Here is a 19,167-nt window from a genome sequence, read left to right as displayed (position 1 = left end):
TCTCCCTCATTCTTTATTATGCTGTCTAGAACTACGTTGTGCTTCCTCGTTGTTGAGATTATCTATCCAGCTTCAAATGTAAAGCTGTAATATATTCATGCAATTAACTACGCAAAATTTGTCTATAGTAACACACTTATCTGTGTGATAACCTGGAGGGCCTAGGTTCAATCATCAACAACTGTAGATACTTTTCTCCTACACAGAGCATGCATGCTCAAACTGAATTTCAATATGAATTGCCAAGATAACATCTAGAAGTGTTTCAGTACTAAAGTGCTGCAATTGGAAAAAAACTAGTAAGCCTCCAGAAAAGGTTATTGGCTTGGTTGGTGACTATTATGTATGGAAGGATCAAAAACGGACTTTTCTGGGTGGGGAAGGAGAATGGTTATTTCATGATGCCAGAGTCAAGAATCTTTTGTCTTTTTTTGTGGGGTTCTTTGTTTGCTGACATCTCCAGGTTTGAAGGAAAACCTGAAAACAAAATATTGGGCATGAGTCTCCTCTCTCCTATACTAGTTTTGTGGCAGTGTAACTCCACTAATTTCAATGAAGCTACACCACCATAACACTGGTGTATTGGATTGGAGAAATATGGTCTCCAACTAATTATCATTTGAACATTTGATCAATTCTGATTTCCCTTAAATTCTATAATATCACTTGCTATAGCACTAATGACAGATACAAGAAAGAAAATGGCATGGGGCATTCACAGAGACCAATGGATAAAGCAACTGAACTTAGGACACAGGAGAGCTCCTGAGTTTAACCCCAGATGAACTCTTTATTTCCTAGATTTTAGTACAAAATGAGTTAACAAGTCTCAAATACCATAGGATTGATTCATGGAGAGTATTTACATGGACAGTCCCACTGAGTTAAGACATCCATTAATTGTTAAGGGCTTGTCTACATCAGAAAGTTGCAGCGCTGGTGAGGGAGTTACAGCGCTGCAACTTTGAAGGTGTACACATCTGCAGGGCACCACCAGCGCTGCAACTCCCTGTTTGCAGCGCTGGCCGTACTCCCGTTTTGTCTCGGGTGTAGAGGATCCAGCGCTGGTGATCCAGCGCTGGTGATCCAATGTAGACAGTTACCAGCGCTTTTCTTGACCTCCGTGGAAGGAGGAAACCTCTGGTAATCAAGCTGGTTTCCTTTCCCGGTTTGCTCTCTCGGTCCCGGAGCCACCCAGCAAACCGCAGGGAAGGAGACCTGCTTGCTCGGGGTTCCGGGACCGAGAGAGCAAACCGGGAAAGGAGACCAGCTTCACCGCGGTTTGCTCTCGCGTTCCCGGAGCCACCCAGCAAACCGCAGGGAAGGAGACCTGCTTGCTCGGGGTTCCGGGACCGAGAGAGCAAACCGGGAACGCCGCGGTTTGCTCTCTCGGTCCCGGAGCCAGCCAGCAAACCGCAGGGAAGGAGACCTGCTTGCTCGGGGTTCCGGGACCGAGAGAGCAAACCGCGGCGTTCCCGGTTTGCTCTCTCGGTCCCGGAACCCCGAGCAAGCAGGTCTCCTTCCCTGCGGTTTGCTGGCTGGCTCCGGGACCGAGAGAGCAAACCGCGGCGTTCCCGGTTTGCTCTCTCGGTCCCGGAACCCCGAGCAAGCAGGTCTCCTTCCCTGCGGTTTGCTGGCTGGCTCCGGGACCGAGAGAGCAAACCGCGGGGAAGCTGGTTTCCTTTCCCGGTTTGCTCTCTCCTCCCGGAACCCCCCTTGAAGCCGCCCAACAGCACTGCAGTGTGGCCACATCTAACACCACTTGCAGCGCTGGTTGCTGTAAGTGTGGCCACTCTGCAGCGCTGGCCCTATACAGCTGTACTAATACAGCTGTAACAACCAGCGCTGCAAAATTTTAGATGTAGACATGGCCTAGGTCAGTGAAGTGATTACACCAATTGCTCATTCACCACAGTTGTGATAACCTCTATAAGGTCAAAAAGTTAAATCTTTAAATACATACATACCTACATACATAAAAATTACCATGGCAGGATATTTGACTCCAATACGGTATTTCTTATTTTAAGTAAAAATAGGTAACAGTAAGTATTTCTTTTTTAGAAACTGTGATCACTACACATCCATTTCTTCTTAGATTACTGTCATGTTATAAAAAAGGCACACAAATCTTATACTTAAAACAAAAGTTTTTAACTTTCTAAAGCACATTGCAGTGTGCAGATCTGCATTCACTCTTGAAGGCTAGACAGAATGAGGCTGCTGGAGCATTAGAATGCCCTCTAGAGGCTGGATGTCTGGCTAATTAACTTTCTGATATTTTGCAAAATGCAGAGGCAGCTACATGCATTGAATCTATGAATGAGCACTCTTCTTTAAGACATATTCTCAGACATCTTAAATATTAATACTGCAAACAAAACCTATACAGGGTTCCTGGCTACTATAACTATGAATAGCACAGGAAGGCATAAATTAAAAATCCATTATTTAATCAGATCATAGGTGCTTACGCACAGTGCCTAAAATGTATAGATCATCTGGATTTCAGATATGCCAGCCACAGATGTACTTAAAAAAAAAAAGGGATTTATTCCTATCTACTGAACAGTGACTCCGTTAAGATTCAAATATATTTAGAGTACCCCACAAAAATTATTGCTATCCACATATACAGTTCTATATAACTGTGTGTATAGATTCCCAAGATGCAGAAATATTTTGAAGGTAATTTTGGGGCCAAATTCTGTTCTAGTATGCACATAAAGAGGTTCTATGGAATTATTCTGTTCTTACACCAGTTGAGGATATAGCCCGCAGAGTTCTTAATAACTTAGCTCCACCTGCATCTGTCTGGGCAGAACTCATGACATAGATGCTGTAGACAGATGGATTGATTTGTTGTTTTCTTAAATGATACATTACTTTTATTCTTATTATCTTACTGTTGACAGCAAGTGGATCATATTCAGCGTCTCATGAAATAAAACTTGTTTGCCTGAAATTCTGCATGTAACCATCCACAACACTAGAAAAACCTATAACAGCAAATCATATTACAACATAAAAGAAACATTTCTTGACAGAAGTCATCCTAAGCAAAATGTGCATATACAATGTTTGATTTCTTCCAGCAATTTTCAACTAGGTAATGAATACATTAATGGCTATCCAGTTATGTTATAGTCTTTTACATTAAAAAAAAAATTCACAAAAATGCACTCATGTGATATTCACTGATTTAAAAAAACAAAAACAAAAAACTATTACCACATAAATGCAAAAGAAAGAAAATAGTTATTTTCACCTCTAAAGGGATAGTTAAATGATAAATTAACATCATTAATGAAAACCTTACAATACTACCATACCTACCATACTTGATTTGCCTGTGGAAATTACCATTATACGACAAAGCGTATAATCTGTTCTGATTGGTGAGGGGGGAAGGTGGGGAGAAATCAGTCGTTAACTACTACTAAATGAACAGTTTTCCAGTGCAGTTGTCTTCTAATTAAATCTAAGTGTGGAGCACAGTCACTGGGATGCACTATAATAATTTGTTTGGGCTATATTTTTCTCCTTTTGTTTTTCCTTCTCATGCTCTTTTTTTGTTTTTCTTTCTTTCCTGCTTAGCAGAATACCTTGTACCTTTTGTAAAGTGAGCAAGAAAAGAGTTTCTTGCAAATTCCATACAAAGGCATATATCAGTGCTCATCCCCTTTGACCCTCTTCAGAAATGTAGCTTATCAACTTCTTAATTCTTTCTATTGACAGGTACCAGCTCAAAACCTCAGTATTGTATCCCAACCTCTATTCCAAAAATCCAATCTTACTGATGATAGTTCAACGTAGTCCTTTTATTAACAATGAGATAGCTAAGTCAATGGTGCAGAACAATATCCAGTGGTTCTGTATTCCAGTAGTAAGTAGTTGCAGAGAAAACTAAAATTAGTCATAAGGTCTTTGCAATTTAGCTCCCAGCAACTCATAATAAAGCTACCTATCATGAATACAACCGCTTACTGATATCCAGACAGCTTAGCACCCAGTGAGGATGTTTTTAAGAGGTTGTCAGTTTCTAATAAGTTTATGATCATACAGAAAAAAAAACCAACACAACTCATCTTAGTTAGAGATGGAAATGATTTATTAGATCATGGAGTCTATCCCCTCTGTCATTACACCAGATCTTCTACCAGGTAAACTATATAACATATTAAATGAAACAGATTTAAAATTTTTATTAAAGCTAATATTCAAAATCAAATTTACACAAGTTAAGAAGAAAGGTACTGTACATCTGGGGTCAGGCTTGAGTTATAAGAAGTTACAAGTATCAGTTACAAGGTTCACAAGATACATACATAGCACATAACCAGCACAGACCCAGATTGGGGTGGGGGTGGGGGTTTAAAGCATCAGTGAATAAGTGATTTTGGGTATGCCACCTACAGAATGTATTTAGACACCCCACCCATGTACCTATTCACTACAACAAGTCAGCATTGTTGTAGCGAATAGGTACATGGGTGGAGTGCGTCCCTTGGTTCGTCCGGGGAGGAAGTGGGTTATTTTCCCTGACCAGCAGTCTGGTTTAGTCGTCCCAGTACTGATGGTGTCCCGTGAAGTGCTCCATGTAGATGTCTCTGGACCACCTCATGGTGTTGGACAGCATAAGCTGTCTCATGAGCCGGACGTAGCACCAACCAACTCCACACACTCTCAGCACCGGCTCATTGCAGGGGTCCCATGTGTCCAAGGCTTCCACGACCAGGGCATGGATCTGGACCTCGTAGCTCTGGGCTCTTAGGGTGTCGGCCAGCGGGATGTATTTCAATATCTTCTGAGCCGGGCCTCGTGGAAGACCAGGGACCTGTTTTCGAAAGGCACCGTGATGTCCACCACGAGGATCCTCTTCTTCTCCTCACTAGTCACGACGATGTCGGGTCGCTGTTGGCTGTCCATTCCAGGGATGGTGGAGTCAACGGTGATCTTCACCAGGGACGGCAGGACAGCTTTCACCAGCCGGTTCTGGATGGTGCTGCCAGGCTCCGGAGCGGTGCTTACAGCCACACAGGACGTGGGGCAGGGTCTTGTTGGGATAGCCACACTTCCTGCAGTGTTTATCCCAGTTTCCGTGACAGACGGCTTTGTTGAGGGAACGCAGTTGAGCCAGGCACAGTGGACGAACAGCCAGTCGATGAACCTGATGAAGCTGCCCCTGGGAAGGAAGTGGTTGCTGGCATCCCACTTGCTGGTCTCGTGCCCAGAGCTCCCACGACGAGGGTGTGGATCTGGACCTCGTAGGCCTATGCTCTCAGGCTGTCAGCCAGCTATACTTGATCAAAGGACAGAGTTACATAAATGTTGGTAATGGTGTCTATGAGACTTCATAGAATGTATTGGCCTTTAGATGCACAGCATATTCTCCTGCATTTATTAATTTTCAAATATAAAAGGCTTTCACAATGGGCGGGGGAAAGCAGGGAAAGTAACAGATTTGCTTTGAAAGAAATGGAGAACTCCCATTTTGCAAAGATTGCTCTACATCAGCCAGGCTTAAATAATGGTATTGCAAACTGAGGCCCAGAGAAATTGAGAACATATAAACAAGCTTTGTCATTCACACCCCAAAGGGTTTTGGGGGTGATTTAAAATGTCTGTAAATCTAGATCATGGGTGAAACTATTTTGTTCCCTTTCTTGTGCCACTCGAGCTGATCCAGTGCTCATGCCAAAAAGAAGTTCATTTTTAACTCAAGAGCAAAGTGACAACTAGTTAAAAATGCCCATTAGCCTTGTTAAAAAAAAAAAAAGTGCTGCTCACTCTGCTATGCTACTTTTACTTAATTAACCCCTTCAGTACTGTAAAAAAATAAATAATAAAAATAAAAACCCACAATACTAGGTTTAAAAGAAAAGGAAAAGGAGGGAATGAAGTCACTTGAGGAGATCCAGCTTTTCCAGTGTAACAGCATAGATAATTATTTGGTTGCAATTTAAAAAATATTTCAGTATCCCTAGACACTATTATCTGTACGTACAGCAACCACATGGAATAATGAAGGAATCACTTCTTAAAGTATTTAAAATGGGGGGAGGGACGTGGATGTGGACTTATATACACACACACACACACAAATACACACACCATTGTGTAATTGCCTGTAAAGAGCTTGGAAACAGCTCACCTCTTCCAGATGTATGTCAAGACCTTGGTTTACTTTCGCACAGCTACAAGGTTTCAATATAGAACCCAATTCACTCTAACCTAACTCACTTCTGATTATTATTAGAAACTCATTATTTTAGGCCATTTATCTTTGTAGTAGTTATGCACCATTAAGGAGCACAATGCCTGTAATTATTTAAAAAGGAAGAAGTAAAACCAGGAAAAGTTTCTGCAATTAGAAAAACCATCGTCAGCTGCAATGTTTAGGTTTATAAACCAAAGCACGCTTCCTGAATTACAGTCAGCTTTAAACACTCACTGTAAGTTCACTAACAACAAGGGCATTTGAGTTCTGCTTTTTAGCTCTGTTTTTTACATCCCAAAAATTAGGAGTCAAATTCTCCTCTGAGTTCCACTGAGAAAACCCCATTTGTGGCATGTCAAGAAAGGCACATCTTATAAATCAAGCCCAAAACTTTTCAAGTTCTGATTTTGGAATGCTCTACTTGAGCCATCCAAGGCCTGGTTTCCAAGGGCATTGCAAACTGCCAACTCCAAATGAAATCAATGGAAGCTGAAGGAACTCAGCAAGTCTGATAAAGAGCCAGCCAAAATCAGAGACCCAAATTGCACTTCCTAAGTTAACATGAGACAACATCCCATGATCCTCAGAGTATTCCATGTTTGGTGAGGGAGAGGGAAGAATCAAACTGTACCTAATCAAAACAAAGACAGGAGGGTGCACTACAAATAAGACTATTTTTTAACCAGAGTTAACCATAGCAATAGTTCTACTATAACTAATTTAAAGGAGCAGATGTGCCTTTGAGAAAGATATATTCTGCTAATTACTTGAACGAAGGACTCAGTTGAAATATTTTCCCTTTACTTAAGTCCGACTTTGAAAATTACCATTATTCTATATGATATAAATGAAGTTGTCCAGTGAGTGGAAGATATATCACACTATAACCCTTTCAGCTTTAGTTAATAGTTCAAACCATATAAGCCTAATAAGGTTACAGTTGCTAAAAAATCATCTGCATAAGCATATATTCATGCACAATTTGCATTAGCTATATTTGATCTAGATCATCTAAATCAAGGGTGTGTCAATTCAACTCACTATACAATCTCAATTTTCAAAAAAAAGACACTGTATATTAAAATTTGCCTGCGAGATGGCAGTGTCATTGACAGATTTCTTATCACCAGACATACCAAAAGCCAAATCCTGAAAGGTGCCAAGTATCTACAACTGAAGCCAGTGGGATTTGCAGATGTTCAGCATTTTGAAGGCTTTATACAAACAGCAATGCCATATGCGTTAATCTGAAAACGGGCTGAAAAATCTCAACACCAGCATTATGGTACAGTACTAGCTCAGTTAGCATTACTGCTCAAGTTGTGAAAATGAAGAATGAAAAAACCTTGTACATTTTACACCTATGACAAACCACTGTGTGGCATAGTGTTGTGAAATGTTAAAAAAGCAGTGTTGTTAACAAGACAAAAATCAAGAATCACAAGATTGTTACATGAACAGTTTCCAAAATATATTTATGCCTTTCCTTTATTAAAATACTTATGTAATTAAGATTTATCAATCACCCTCTATATAGATGTAAACGATTACTTAGTTGGTAACATTAAGACAGAATACCTATACAGTTTTTACATTTATTTCAAGTTTGTGAGTATATGTGTATATTTTCTTCAGTGCTGCATTAACAGTGATAAATACACAAAAGCAGATTTTATAAAATTATAGAAAGATAAGTCATTGTTTAATTTATTTTCAACTGCATAGTTAGTAAGTGGTTTATAGTCTGCTCCCATATTCAAAAAGTATTTGTCTTGCAAGTTCAAAACTGTAGTGATTTTCTGATTGAATTGCTGAGAGAAACAGTTCACTCATTTTCTATAATTTTCTCACATTTACAGAAATGTTAATCTGATTCTGCATTTGTGAAGGATACCGTGTATTCATTTAATTTTGAATTTATGTCTTACTCAATTATGTACATAAGGCAATCACGTAAATTAAAAATTCCTCTTTGCAAACTACATATAGATCTTTAAATAATAATGAAAACATAATATTGTTTGTTAGCTAATTTCATAGAAAGTACACCTCTACCCTGATATAATGCGACCCGATATAACAGGAATTTGGATACTACATAGTAAAGCAGCGATCCAGGGGGCGGGGCTGTGCACTCCAGTGGATCAAAGCAAGTTCGATATAACGTGGTTTCACCTATAATGCAGTAAGATTGTTTGGCTCCCAAGGACAGCGTTATATTGGGGTAGAGGTTTACTAGACCCTCATGTATATATTTATTTACCCTCTAGAGATACACGTAAGATCCCAACTGTGCTGATTTATACAGCAACATTACACTACTTTTTTTTAGGTTCTCATATATGTGAATAATCAATCAATGGAAACAGAATTTTATTAATAATTAGGTCAATAAATGAAGAATTTATTTTTACAATTCTGTATACAGTACATGGTCCACAAAAAGGCCAACAACAAGGGCTTCAAATAGGATCAATTCTTTTCCTTTTCTGAAACAATCTTGTAAGTGTCTAAGTACTGGAGGACATAAAAGAATAGTTACTTCTATGAGCTCTTTTGATATGTCTCTTCATGGTGGAGCCATCCATGAGTGATGAGAGATATCTCTTTTGAAAATAAATGGTGCACCTTCAAGGTGCGTTCAGAAACATTCTTCCTGGACCTTCCAGTATGTCTCAGTTTTGACTTGAAAAGGATACAGTACTTTATTTTTAAATCTGTTTCAGGTATCACAATGTGATACCTTATATCAGTCAATACCTGCAAACCTTGTTCTCCCAGCCTAGACTAAATGATGCTTTCTACACGTCAACACAGGAGGCTGAAATAATTAGGTTGCTGAGGAGGGGATGGGGCAATTTAGAATGGGTGGTGACAGTAGCCTAACAAACTAAAGTTCACACTTTTAACATGACATACTGAACGGTTAATGTTACTGCAGATAAAGGTTACTTTTCCTCCACAAGCATAGCTGTCACACACACATTTATATAGCAGTACTATCAGTTCACAACAGTCAAAATGTCAATACAGATACTATTGTAAGAGACTGATTATATTTGTGTATAACCCTCTTTTCCCGTCACACCGTCTGTTGTCACACAGCAACATTAAACAATTGTTGGAAACTCTCCTCCCCCCTTCAATCTATAAGCCAAAATACACTTATTTTAACATAAGCTGTACTGAGCACAAATGTCAATGTAGAAATAAACAGCTCTTTTAACTTGATTAATTAAGAATTAAAACTAATTGCATAAACCCTCCTGTCATTCATTAACGATACCCATTTGCTTGTATTCTGGGATACAGGAGACAAGTTGAGACGATAATCTTGCTGAGAAGGGAAATGATGAAGTCATTTACAATATCTTAAAAAGGGGCGACACAACTATTCATCTGACACTCCAAAATGTATCAGGAAGAAGTACCTTTAGGTGACAGTTTACAGTTATTGCTCAGAATACTTATGCAAATCTATCCCCAACTCTCCCCCCATAAGTATATATTTTCAACTTCCATTAGAATTAGTAGGAGTTACAAATGTATATCAAATTAATTCCTAGGTATTTATCAAAACAGATGATACAAAAAAGTTTAAATACAATGTAAGAAAAAACAATTTTAGATGACCAAGTCCCATTGAATGCATGTTCTCACTGCTAGAGTATGAAAGCAAACAACATGCACATTGCTGAAACCCATTTGTCACCACCAAACTATAATCAGGTTGCATGTGCATGCATTCCAAAATATTGCACAAAAATTGTTGGATGCAGTGGCAGTGTATGCCACCATTCATTGTGAGGCACGGTATGTATATAAGGTGAGCTGTGGAACAAGCATATGAAACCTAAATAAACCACTTGTTTTAAAAAACAAACCATAGGAGGATTGATTATATGTTCAAAATAGAATATGAAAAGGTTACAAAAATAGCAACACTAATTATAAGTGGGGCAAATGAACCTCCATGGCCAAAAATGTACTGCTACACTGAAATAATCTGGTAAATATCTATTTCACAGGAACAATTTGGTATTGTAATAAATTAAATTAAGACAGTGGTAGTATTTGCTGTACTGATTCTTAAAACACATAACTGTATTCACATGATTTAATAATATCAGAAATTGCTACTTCAATAATGTATTAATATGGGCTTTTGCATTATGTACTTAAAAACATGCTATTTTTAAAAAGATAAATATGCAATTGGTATGACACTAATTATTTTTAAATATAGCTGAGACGGAGATGAGATTTTTTTCCCCAATATGCAAAACATTTTAAATTGAAATATCATTAAGTTTTATTCCTGTATTTAAACAAAGGGGAAAAAAAACTGTTTTGGGCATCCTATTATACAAACACTAAATAGGCACAGCAAGAAATGTTACAGATCTGATTACAAATTGTTTAGTGTTGTTGAAGTAGTTTGACAGGTATAGCTACTAGTACCTTATGAACAAATGTGTATATTTTATTTTCATATTATCTGTGCCAAACACATCATAGCAACATAATTCTATACAAAAAAACAGAAAAATTCAAATTCTCATCACTGTAGCCCAACTGCGAGTAATGTTAATCCAGAGTATTACTTTCTGATACTCCTCATAGCCTAAAACTGAAAATTGCAAATCTAATTTCCCTCTCAATTTCAGGAGTCTGTGCTATTCCAAATCAGCCATCTATATCTCTTTTCACTATTATCCTCAATGGTCAAAAAGCTGATCTTACTAACATCAACAAGTATTTACAGATCACAGAGTTAAGGCACCATACTAGTTTGTAGGTTACTGCAAATATAGATCTCCCTCTACGAAACACAGTATACACACTCTCTTTAATGTGCAGATTGTGCAAGGTGCTGAGCACCTCTTAGGTCTCTCAGATTCTTAAAAACCTCCTGCGGTGTCTCAGCTGTTTAAGTATCAGAGGGGTAGCCGTGTTAGTCTGGATCTGTAAAAGCAGCAAAGAATCCTGTGGCACCTTATAGACTAACAGACGTTATGGAGCATGAGCTTTCGTGGGTGAATACCCACTTCGTCAGATGCATGTCAGCTATTTAAGGGCACCTTGAAGGATGAGACTTTGTATTTGTAGAATTTAGGAATGTAGCATATTGCAGCTGGATTTTTTTTTTCCTTTCCTCTTCTGTTCTAGCCACTATCTTTTAAGGATACAGATTAGAGTGAGGAAACTGTTTGTGATGTTTTGGGATTTAGAGAGCGAATGTGCAAAAATGAATGCTTGCAAGAATTTGGAAGCATCAGATATTTTTGTGCGTATATTTCTCACTCACACAACCTTAAAATAGGGTAAAAGGTCAGATGCCATGTTGAAATGGAATCAAATACTCTAGTAATGATTTTCAATTTGAAAGACATTCCTTCACCTAGCTCTATTTATTGGGACTTTTTATTTTTTACTTAGAGAAAATTCCAAGCTTATTCCCATTCTAAATTCCCTGAAGTGATCTTATAAGGAAGATAATGTTTCACTTAAAGGATAAACTCTTGCTGCTAGAGATGGTAATATTTTGAAACAATATCAGGGATATGCAATCCTGAATTTACAGCTCTTAAAAGTTAACTTTATAGCTATACATTTTGGATCAGATGAGTATCTAAATTTCCATATATTTTTATATTTCAGATTTCAAAAGGAGCTTTCAATAGGTCAAAAATGGTATTTTATTTAAAAAAGTGGGCCAGATGCTCAGGTCCTTTGATGCCAATCTGTACAAACGAAGAATCTGGCGCAATAGCTACAATTTCAGTTCAAAGTTATCACTATGAAAATTAGACTATTATTTTGTTTCTCATATGCTGTCTCAATAATAAAAAGGACTTTCAGATCGTTCTAGTGTTATCTTTATGCCTGTTAACTTATCAGTGACTAACTACTGATTAATCAAGTATTCTCAATCAACAGTATACCTCAATACCTCAAATATTTGCAGAACAATATTCTCCAATCACAAAAAAAACACCCAAAATAATACATCAATGTAAAATTCCAGTAATTAAATTTATCAACTCCATGGTAATAAATCTGGCACTTTATAAAAGTATTATGTGAAGTTTGTTCTCTTAAGGGATATATTGATTGAGGGCAAAGAGCCAAATATATTTCTCTTATTAGATCTGAGAATGCTACATTAGACCAGCATGTTAAAAACAACATACAATGTTTCACACACACAGCTCTCATGCTGATTTTGTACCATCAAAACCATTCCTAATCATTAATTAACAGATTAGCTGATTAATTAATGATTAAGGCTGCAGAAGATCAGTCTTTACATCTCACACTTCTTATATGCATACAAGTGTTTAACTTATTGACAGTAAGCATTCAGACTGATTTTCATCTAGAGACTCCCTTTTAAAAGCACATGTAGGGCATATAGTCAAAAACAGATTTTTAACTATTTTCCTAAACCATACAATAGTCTAAGTTGGAAAGTGAGGTTTTGAAGTTCAAGCTTTGCTACCTGAATCTACACATGATGAAAAATTCAATAATTGTACAGTTAATAAATTAAAAGATGAACAACACCAGAGGAAGAGGATTGCAGCTGTATGCAACTGCTAATGAAACCCACACAAAAATCACAGATAACCTTAAAATGTTGTGGAGTACAAATGTATAATCTATGCAGGAATATTTTTTTCATTTATTTTTTTTATACTGTGTTCGTAACATGAGCAAGTATTTGCAGAAGAGTTTGTGAAGTTCCATTTTTTACTGATTGGTATAAAAAAATGCTACCTTTAGATGTACATCAAGAAAAAATAGAAAGAAAACACTTTTGACTCAGCTCAAAAGTAGAAGTCTTTAAAAATCAACAGCTAATGATTAAAGATTGTCTTGTTCACTGACAACTGTGTGAGCAAAATATTGATAAAAAAATCTTTCTATGCTACTACAATTAGGACAGCAGATATCCCTGTATTTTCACAGATGTTCCAATGGATAATATAAACAACTGGATCCTGTACTATATGTATCTTATTAGGGGAGGAAAGGCGGGGGGGGGGAACACCAGGTTTGTGTAGGAGTCACATCCTGTTACAAACATCAAACAACAATGAGGCTTTATTACCATGCTATTATTCTTTCATATCAAACATGATTAATTAGCAAGTATAACACTCACCAAAACTCCCACCACGCTTCTGTTTGCTGCCTATTTGCAAATGGAGCTATATGGAATATCAAGCAGCCATAAGCAGCATTAGTCTCACTTTATTGGAGGCAGGAGGGGGAGAAGAGAGAGAGAGAAAAGGCGAGAGAGAGAAAAGGTCAAAGTGCCCTATTTACCCAAAATAAGGATATTTTTAAAATACCTATGTAGGAACTTCCTTGATAATCTGTATAACTTCATGCACAATGAAGTAAAGGAAAAAGTTGAAAACAAGTTAGTTGATGTAGTTCGTTCAATCATTGAAAATAAACTGGATAGGTACTTTGAATGTACAGTTATTGCAGTTTTAAGTAAAACTGCAGTACTTCAGTGAGAATGAAAATGTGGCTCACATAACAAAAAAAATCTCAGTAGAAAGAAGGTGAAAAGGGGGAAGATAAATTTAAGAAGACCCCTAATACAGTATGTTGCAAGCTATGCCATCCAAATGCCACTTTACTTGCCATAAAACACCTTGGCAGTAGGAGAAACTTTACATGAAGGGGGATGTGAGGAGGATGACAAATACAGCATGAGAAACGCAAGATTGAAATGAAGGCAGAAAACTGGGATTTGTTTTTTCCATCAAAACTTTGTAAACAGCACCACAATAGCAACAAGGAAAAGGTCTGTCAGTCTGAAAGCAAAGTTGCACTACTGAGCAAGAAAGCATGCCTAATAAAATGTCTGAACGTACAGATAAGTTTTTATAAGTATGAACTTAAATGCATGTGCCACACATTCAAAGTTAAAATTTTATTATGAAAAAAATATGACAAATATCTGATACCTCCTTATTTTCCTCGGTTCTGTACCACAGTGCAGTAGTAACAAAATTTTGGTTTTGTCATACCCAGAGAGAAGTGATTTTTAAATTTATATTGGTCCTAATCTCTTTAGCTTTTTCAGTTTTATAAATGTAGGATAAAAAAAAACATCAAAGCAGTTTCCACCTCCAATCTAACTTTTAGAGTATCAATGTGACAAGTCGCTGCTTGATAGATGTTTCTCTTGATAAACGACTTGTTCAAAAGAGACATTGTAGTTTTCATTTCCTGACCACAAAACACTTTTAATTTGCAACAGCAGAGCTGCTCAAGTGTGACTAGTTCCCACTTTCCAGCCTTTCAGGTTTGTGACTGTGTCATGCCACATAATTGGGCAAAACAAAAACTAGAAAGGAGGTGCATCTGCTGGCAACAATAATTGTATCAAAACTTTTCTTCAGACATGTAACTGATAATATTTCACTTAAGAGTGGGCTTTAAAAACAACACACAAACTAGGTAAGGATTTTCTAGGGAACAAAGCACATCTTAAAATATTTACCTAAATGCCTTAGAACATACATAACTGCCTAGCACTACTATGTTAATTACATATTTCTGATATTATTATTATTACTACTATCATCCACGAATCACATTGAAATATCCACCTGTTCACACCATCCAATTTCAGCTCTGAGCATACAGTCCAATTCCCGATTTAAAATTTATAAATGTAATATCCTCCTCATCACAAGCAGCAGTCCAATCTGCTCTGAATATATATTACAGCTTTAACATCACAGAGGGAAATTTCCCATCTGGCAATCACATTCGCTCCAACAGCTCTAGGAGAAGGGGAAAAAAAAAAAAAGCTGTGCCCCCCTCTCGCTCCTCAAAACATTTCTCAGGGCAAATTAGGTGCATCTGAAATAAACAGTTGCCTTATTGATCGCTTTAAAGTCAACAAGTTCCAAATGCAAAATTCAATTAGCTCATCCCCATTGTATAGCAGTCCAGTCCACACACACACACACCAGACACAGTCACCTACAGCGCCAAAATAGGAGTGTACATTGTGCAACTGCTCTCTCAATCCCTTTCTTGCATTCAGATGCATTATTATGAGAAATCAACCACCACACACTCGAGATTCCCTCCTTCCCCAGTGTTCTCTCTATCCTTATTTGTTACTATCACATGTTATTAAAAGTCAGCATATCTCCCCACCACCACCACCACCACCACCCTTTGCTTGTACAAAATAGATTAATAGCTGTTTCTGTTGCTCTAGCCTTAATTGCATATCTGGAAGTGTACATATTGCACCGCAACAAGGTCTATTGAAATCCCCCATGCTTCATTTTTCTGACTTTTTTGGGAAGTGAAGTGGGGGAGGCAGATGGGACTTCTGGGGGGTTGAGAGTGAGAGGTTTAAAAAATTAAGTCAATTTGAGTGCCTGATTATTTCATTCTATTACACGTTAACAATAAAGCAATAACAGCCAGACACATGTACACTAGCATAAAATATCCTGCTCATCGACAATAAACAATCGATCACAACTGTATTTTTGTTTTGTTTACATGCAAACCATTTCCTCCTCCATCATCAGCTAAAACCTGCGGGAACTGATTACGCCAAAAGTGGAGAAAGATCAGCTGCAGTTCAGAAAAACAGTCAATAATATAATTAGTTTGAAATAGAAAAATACTGTATTTTAGCCGTGTGTATGTGTATATACAGAGACATATAGGTGTGTGTGGATTCGTTACTAAGCGTTTTTCTTTCTCTAGTCACTGAATTTTACTAATTTACATACTATTTGAGTTCGGTGGTATTTATAGTGCACTGCTAGTACCATGCAACTTTAGGTTTACAACTGAGATCAATACAATGGACAAAACTAATTCTAAAATGATAACCAAATGACAGCAAGAAAAAATGCTTATTTACACAGTTAAAAATTTACCATTAAACATTAGGTTTATTGCTAGTCATATTCACATGCAAATTCCTCAGTGCTTTATCATGCTATTTAAATTTGTCTTTGCTATTTAGATGCAAAGGAAGTAGATCCCAAAACGGACATACCATAAACACTGGTGCTACTGATCATTTCTTGCTGGCAGCACAAAAAGCTGAATTGGATTTTTCACAAGCAGGAATTCCAAAGGTTGCTTTTCATTAAAGCCACTTTTCCTCTCAGCTATCAAATGTCACTGCCTTGAAACGTGGGCCCTTTCGTCAGGTATTCATTTAACCTACATGCATATAATTAAGTGGGAAAGCAACATCAACAAAAAGGGGATCTCAGATCACAAGAGAAGAAAGAAAGGAAAAAAAGCACATGACCAGGAATGCAAGTCCATGTCAATTTCACTCACTCCCATTGAAACTAACAAGAGCTCCAGGGAGGATAGTAATAGGATCAGTGGATTGTATATACCATTAAATTATACATCTTTCTCTCCGTTCCAAGCCAACAATACGCCCACCACGCTGTACCCCCTCCAAGATGATATGCTTACATTTTACTGCAACAGCTCCTCTGACATAATCATGTTCCCCCAGCTAAGATACTGCGATTTAACCCCAACTTTTGTTCTACGAAATTCTTATTTGCACTTATTTACGTAGAAGTTAGCTCCCTGAGAAAGCGTAGTCCCACATTACCTGCACTTTATTATGTTTAATACAAACTTAAAAATAAATCAGTTAGAGGAAGGAGGTGGGAAGGGATCTTGCAATCGCGAACTCTTAATCTCCCTACTATTGTCGGCAATGATCAAGGAGGAAAAAAACCATGCACTGCAATTGTATATCTGTACTTTCCAGACTACAAGTAGGAAAGCAGGCTGGAAATATTTACTATATTAAACGATTGCAAATCAGATTAAATATTTAAGGCACAAGCAGGCGATTTTAAAAAATATATATATATGTCTGTCTTGGATAGCTTTAAGATTATTTTTTTTTAATGAACGCTGGAAAAATGCAAAGGATCGTCTTACCTGCAGGTTTGGTACGAGAACGCGATAGGTTAGAGTAGCATCGATCCGCTGTGTTTGCTGATGAATGGGGGCTCGGGTTAAGTGAAGGTGCCTATGATTTGAAATCATTCCAAGTTTTTGAAGGGAAGACTGACTGCAGCCTCTGCCATGTTGGAATTTCAAACCCAAAACAGCTGCTTTGCAAGGAGCCAGCATGCCAGCAGCTGGACGCCTGCGCAGAGCGCCGCCGAGCCAAATTCAAATCACTTTCACACTAAGAGCCAAAGATCAGTTTTCAAAGGGCCGAGGGGGAGACACGCAGGAGATTCATGTGCAGGGAGAGCTCAATGGCTGCGCTGCACAGGGCCGTGGCCGCACAGGTCATGTTACTGGCAGGGACTGCTGCCGCTTGCAGGGGCACACGCAAACACGGGCTGGAGGTGGCCGGGAGGTCATGGCAAAGCAGCCCGGGCGCTCTCACTCTCTTTCCTCTGTGGCAGCGGGGGAAGCGGGAACTAAATTAGTTGGAATCCCCACCTCCATCCCTAGCCGCTGCCTCCCGCCGCAGCAATGTGCCTAGAGCCGTCTCCCCCTCAGCAGCGCTGTCTCCATGTCCCACCCCATCCCCCAGCGGCAGCAGCAGCGACTCCCGTGCTCCCCTCCCCCTCCCCTGAGCGGCGGCAGTGGCTGCAGCTGCCCCTCAGCAATACCCTCTGATCGATAGACTCGGTCGGCATGGCAAGCTCTGGCAGCGTGACCCGAGTGTAAGAGAGGGAGAAGACTGAAGGGGAAAGGTTCAGTGGGCAAAGGAACTAAGGGGGCCCCGTGGCAGTGCCCAGCATAGGTTTGGGGGAAAGAATGACATTATTTTTTTTTTAAATAAAAATGCTCCGCTTCTTCCACCCCATCTTCTTCCACCCCTTCTTCCATCCTTGGTGCTGACTATCAGGGGCTTGGCATCCCCATGCTCCTGCCTGTCACCTGTGATTTCTCAGCCTTTCTTCCTCTGGTCTTTAGCACCAAACACACACACACACTTGCTCTCTCGCTCTCCTATCAGTCCTCAACCCAAGAGGTCTCTCTCACACACACATGCCCAGTTCTGGAAGAATAAGCACAGGGTGGGAAGGCAGATGGTCCTCAGTTCTGAACCTAGCTCTGCCACTGACTCAGTATATAGCCTTGGGCAAGTCCCTTCACCTTTGTCTCAGTTTCCCTATCTATTAAATGGGGGTGGTGATACCTACCCAGAGAAGTGGTGTGAGGATTAATTAGTCAATGGCTGTATAGTGTTTTGAAGATGTAAAGTGCTATAAAAGTACTAAGAATTCTAATTCTCTCTCTAGCCAAATTCATGCCTGTGCCCAAACTCCACTCAGCAAAGGGATGAAGCGAGACACTCAAGGCTTTATGCCATTTTTACATTTCCCTTTCATGAAGTTAGAGCAGCCTCAATGCTTGCCTACTCTTAAAATGTTACAGCGGCATAGCTATGCCACTGCAGCTGCACTGTTGTAGCACTTCAGCATACACATTACCTATGCCAACAGGAAGGGTTCTATCAGAGTACATAAGACACTCCCCGAGAGGCGGTAACTAGGTCAACAGAAGAATTCTTCCATCAACCTAGCGCTGTCCACCTGGGAACTTAGATCAGTTTAGAAACACCATTCTGGGGTGGATTTTTCATACCCATGACCAACCTAATTTTCTAGGCCAGGCCTCAGGAGTTGCCTTAATTTGAATCCAGCTGTCAATACCTTCTATGAGATATCTGACAAGCAGAAACAAGTGAGGTATAGGAACACCCCAGCCACACTTCCTTTCTCCAGCACATCCCCAGCAGCTTCAGTGGAATGACACAGAACCAGCTGCTGGGAGGAATCTGCCAAAAGGTTCTTAGGATTGCTTTCCAATCTCTTTAGGCTGGCAGACCAGGCATAAAGTGACGAAACACCACAAATCAGGCCATCTCTCAAACACACACCTAA

General features: G+C 39.0%; 1 protein-coding gene across 2 annotated transcripts in view; it reads right to left on the bottom strand.

Annotated features, from left to right (window-relative positions):
• Positions 1-17,407, bottom strand: part of FIGN (fidgetin, microtubule severing factor) — a 109,800-nt gene extending 92,393 nt beyond the window's left edge. The window contains exons 1-2 of one of the 2 annotated variants that reach the window (XM_030580267.1): positions 17,198-17,407; positions 16,278-16,447 (exon numbers count right to left, since the gene is read on the bottom strand). In XM_030580267.1, coding sequence (XP_030436127.1) covers positions 16,278-16,302 — 25 coding nt within the window. In that variant the 5' untranslated portion in view covers positions 16,303-16,447; positions 17,198-17,407. The remainder of the gene's footprint in view (positions 1-16,277; positions 16,448-17,197) is intronic. The other variant, XM_030580268.1, reaches the window with a different exon arrangement.
• Between the last annotated feature and the right edge of the window lie 1,760 nt (positions 17,408-19,167).

The sequence above is a fragment of the Gopherus evgoodei genome, chromosome 11, assembly GCF_007399415.2.
Source record: "Gopherus evgoodei ecotype Sinaloan lineage chromosome 11, rGopEvg1_v1.p, whole genome shotgun sequence".
NCBI lineage: Eukaryota > Metazoa > Chordata > Testudines > Testudinidae > Gopherus > Gopherus evgoodei.
The sequence above is the reverse complement of the archived record's forward strand: the minus strand, read 5'-3'. Positions and strand labels throughout refer to the sequence as shown.